General features: G+C 48.4%; 2 protein-coding genes across 2 annotated transcripts in view; one reads left to right on the top strand and one right to left on the bottom strand.

Moving 5' to 3' along the window:
- PPTG_00868 (hypothetical protein) overlaps window positions 1-1,995 on the bottom strand; it is a gene marked incomplete at both ends in the record, with an annotated part of 13,196 nt that extends 11,201 nt beyond the window's left edge. Inside the window, 2 exons of the mRNA XM_008892441.1 lie at window positions 34-1,666; window positions 1,725-1,995. Coding sequence (XP_008890689.1) covers window positions 34-1,666; window positions 1,725-1,995 — 1,904 coding nt within the window. The remainder of the gene's footprint in view (window positions 1-33; window positions 1,667-1,724) is intronic.
- Window positions 1,996-2,316: 321 nt separating this feature from the next.
- Window positions 2,317-3,264, top strand: PPTG_00867 (hypothetical protein; the record flags this gene model as incomplete). The annotated part of the gene is made up of 1 exon (XM_008892440.1): window positions 2,317-3,264. One exon carries the CDS (start codon window positions 2,317-2,319, stop codon window positions 3,064-3,066), a length of 750 nt encoding a protein of 249 aa, XP_008890688.1. The 3' UTR covers window positions 3,067-3,264.
- Between the last annotated feature and the right edge of the window lie 286 nt (window positions 3,265-3,550).

Genomic DNA, 3,550 nt, shown 5'->3' with positions numbered 1-3,550 from the left:
TCTTTCGTGTATTGCATGAGGATATCCTTGTACTTCTCCATCATCTGTTTGTTAATGGAGTCGCGTGACTGGATGTTCTGAAAGTTCTGCAGCAGATCAAACGCTCCTTCCGCTGACCGAAGCTTCTGGAAGGACGTGTCGATGAATTTCCGTGTCATTTGCTCGATCTCGCTCACTTTGTCTCTAAACTGCACCATGACCGACTCCCAGCTGGTCTTGTAGCCGCGATCGAAGATCTTAAACGGGACGCTCTCGAACGGTGCAATGAGACTTTCAACACGTGCCATAACTTCGTCAATTCCCTGTGAATCTCCCGTCACAGACTTGAGTTCTGGACCTAAAAACTTGTTGAATTGGTCCAAAACTGTAGCCACTTCTTGCAGATTCTCGCAGATTTTGGCCATGTAGTTGGTTTGTTCAAATAGCCGCTTACGGTCGAACTCCCAGCGATGGTCTGTGCCACTAGCTTCAATGCGTTCACGAACTTTCATGTATGTCGAGTGCCATAGTTCAAGCACCATTTTGGCCTCTTCAATCGCGTGCAATGCGTTATCCGGACTCTTACGTAAGATGGTGTGGATATTGATCTCCACCGCCACTTTATCCACGATCTCCGAAGCGATACGCTCCATCAACGGCACCATACGTTCATCCGTATTGTAGTGCCGCGATATAATCCAGACCATACGGATAGCGTTCATCATGGACGGCAGTGTGTCTGCTATCGCTGAGAAGGAACCACTCGCGATGTTTTTGAAGTGGCGCTCCAAAGTCGTGAGGAACTTGACGTTGTCCTTCGCTTCCACATAGAGTTTACTGAGCTCCGAGAAGTGATACTTGAAAGTAAGAAGCATACTCGCTTCAACAAGTTCCAGCAGCTTGAGCATCTTCTGGACTGTGGGCATGTTGATCTGCTCGAAGATGGTGCTCAATGTAGCGTTACGCTCCCTCCAGAACTCGATCTCGGCGAGTGGTCCCTTGCGTTTTGGGGTCTTGCGAATTTCCTGTTCTACTACACTGGCTACACTCTTGGACCATTCCTCTAGTGCCTGTTCCAGTCTGTTAATGAGCTCGTAGTCGTCCAAATGAGATTCAGGCTTCGTGATAACCACATCAGGGATGTTCAAGTGAATGTCGCCCTGAATCTGTTGAATGGCGTTGGAGATCTGAGACGAGAATTTGACCAAGTTGCTCTTGAACTCGTTGCGTACAGCGTCGATGACCTTGAGCGCCTGATGCGCTGCAGTTGAGTTCTTTGCTCCATTCTCGTCGCCTTCTGGTCGTCCGTTAGAATTATCCGGTCTAGTAAGTTGAGGATCTAGTAACGGCATGAACACGTTGCAGATGACTCCTTCTAGATTAGACAGCAAGTCCCCTGTCGAGCAACCAAGCTCCACGTTCGAGTGCACCACTTTCTCGTGTCCATCGGTCACAACGTTTTGGACTGTAATTGGTCCAGCAGCCACCTTGATTAAGAATACTGAAGCGGATTCCGAGGACTCTGCTGGTAGGGTATTCAAGAATGCGTGACAAACTGAGCGTTTAGCTGATCGTGATCGCTTCACCAGTCTCTTGACCGTCTCTGTTTGCGGTGTTGGAGCCTCTGCATCAAGAAACAATTGCTCATCCGTCGGTTCAGCTGACGACAAGCCATCACTTGGAGGATCTGCAGCATTTTACTGAGTTAGAACCAACTACTTCAGCTCTGTCTAAAATTTACTTACCTGTTGGGGTGGCTTCTCTCGTCACCTCAACCTCTTCTTCCACTTCCTCTTCGAGTTCGTATTGTTCTTCTCCCTTGTAGAAGAATAAAATACTACCAGCTGCGGCCTTAGGTGAAAAGAATGATTGCACAAGCTCTGCTGCTGAATGCTCTTCTGTGCTATCCGCAGTCTTGCTTACCACCAGGAGTTGGTCGACAGCCGAAGGTTCGACATCGAGTGCTCGCGAGACGAGGCGCTGCAGCCAACGCCGTGTCACCTCATCCAGCGACATCGTCACTACTAAACTTGACTAATCTCCTTTATCTTCTTGTGTGTGTAGGCTGATCGGATCACAGGGTCACTCAAGCGCCGCCTTGGCTCGCGTCGTTTCGATCCCACGATCTAGTACCGCGTAGTTGGTACATACATGGCTTCATCTCTCCATTGTTGAGACCACACTAGAATGGACAACACGAGATGCTACGGGTTTTGGTGGGCGTTGGTTTTGAAACGGTCTACGCTTCACTCGGTCCTTCTAATTGAAGGACATGAAGCACCTTATCAATACAAGCGCTTGAGCAGGCTTTGATTCATCACTTAAAGCAGCGGTGTGATGAATCAAAAATCCACGGAAACAGCCGAGGAAAAGAGTGAACACGGATTGCCTGCTTCGAGTGTACTCGACGAACCGGAGAGGAGACATGGCAGGGACGAACCTAGGCCATCGAGACACGTTGTTGGTTCGACAACCAGTCGAATAGACTTCACCTGGACGCGAACGCCAACAACATCGCCGCTGGAGCTGCATCGACGTTGTGCAGAGACGATTGAACGCTACTCAGCGAATCTCCGGGAGCGACAACGCAAGATGGAGCGACTGGAGCTACTGCTACCCCTTCCGAACTCTGATCACCGTAAGGACAGCAGCACCCGTGCTACACCCCCGACTCGCTCTACTCCACCAAGACCAGCCAAAAGGAATAAACTTGGTTCCACCACTCCTGTACCTCACAGAGCGAAGAACTCGCCAGGGATCACATCTCCAGCGTGGTCGTTGTCGTCCACAAAGTCGAGAATATCAACACGTTTGAAGTTTGATGACATGACGACCTCACCATTGATTAACAAACACTCCAACAACCAGCGACAGGTTAAACTTCCCTTTCGAGGCACACCAGACAAGACAGCTACGCAGGAGAGCACTCCTGCATCGCACAGTGAAGGCACCCCCGAGCTTAGCTCAATCGACACATCTACAAACTCATCACACAAGAAGTCAATGGAGTTATCGCCCACGTGGTCGCAGCGCCAACAAGACTTCATGGCGGCAATAGACGCCGAGTCTGATTCCAGTCAGTCATGACTTCCTGGCAGGGTACATCAGTTTACAATGGGTTTTAACCACGATGATTGCCCAGGTCATACACTTCTTAGTACCAAGAAACCATGTTATAGGTAAACTTCTCTTACCAAGACGTTTTCGTTAGTAGGCATTGATTGGCAATCAATGTTTGCCCAACCCAATCATCGTGCCATATATTCTCTCCGCTTCGGAAGCCGATTTCGCTTGTAACTCAATCCACCTGTGAAAGCTTCTGTGAGCTGAAAACGCCAAGTCCTCTCCTCAATTTGACTCTCACTAAGAATAGCTCCGTTTTGCAAATTAAAAGAGCAAACTAAACGTGTATTTCTGAAATACTATTGCACCTGTTCTCTGGATATTTATATCATTCCATCCAAACTTTTGTAAAAAAAAATACCCTTAAAACTTCGAGTCAAGTTCTGAACATTTCAGTTCTGAGGAAGTTCTCTGGATATTTATATCCAGAGTCTTAGTGGCTTCGGAA

This window comes from Phytophthora parasitica (assembly GCF_000247585.1).
Source record: "Phytophthora parasitica INRA-310 unplaced genomic scaffold supercont2.1, whole genome shotgun sequence".
NCBI classification, from domain to species: Eukaryota; Oomycota; class Peronosporomycetes; order Peronosporales; family Peronosporaceae; genus Phytophthora; species Phytophthora nicotianae.
Note: the sequence above shows the minus strand (reverse complement) of the source record. Positions and strands in the feature narration are given on the sequence as shown.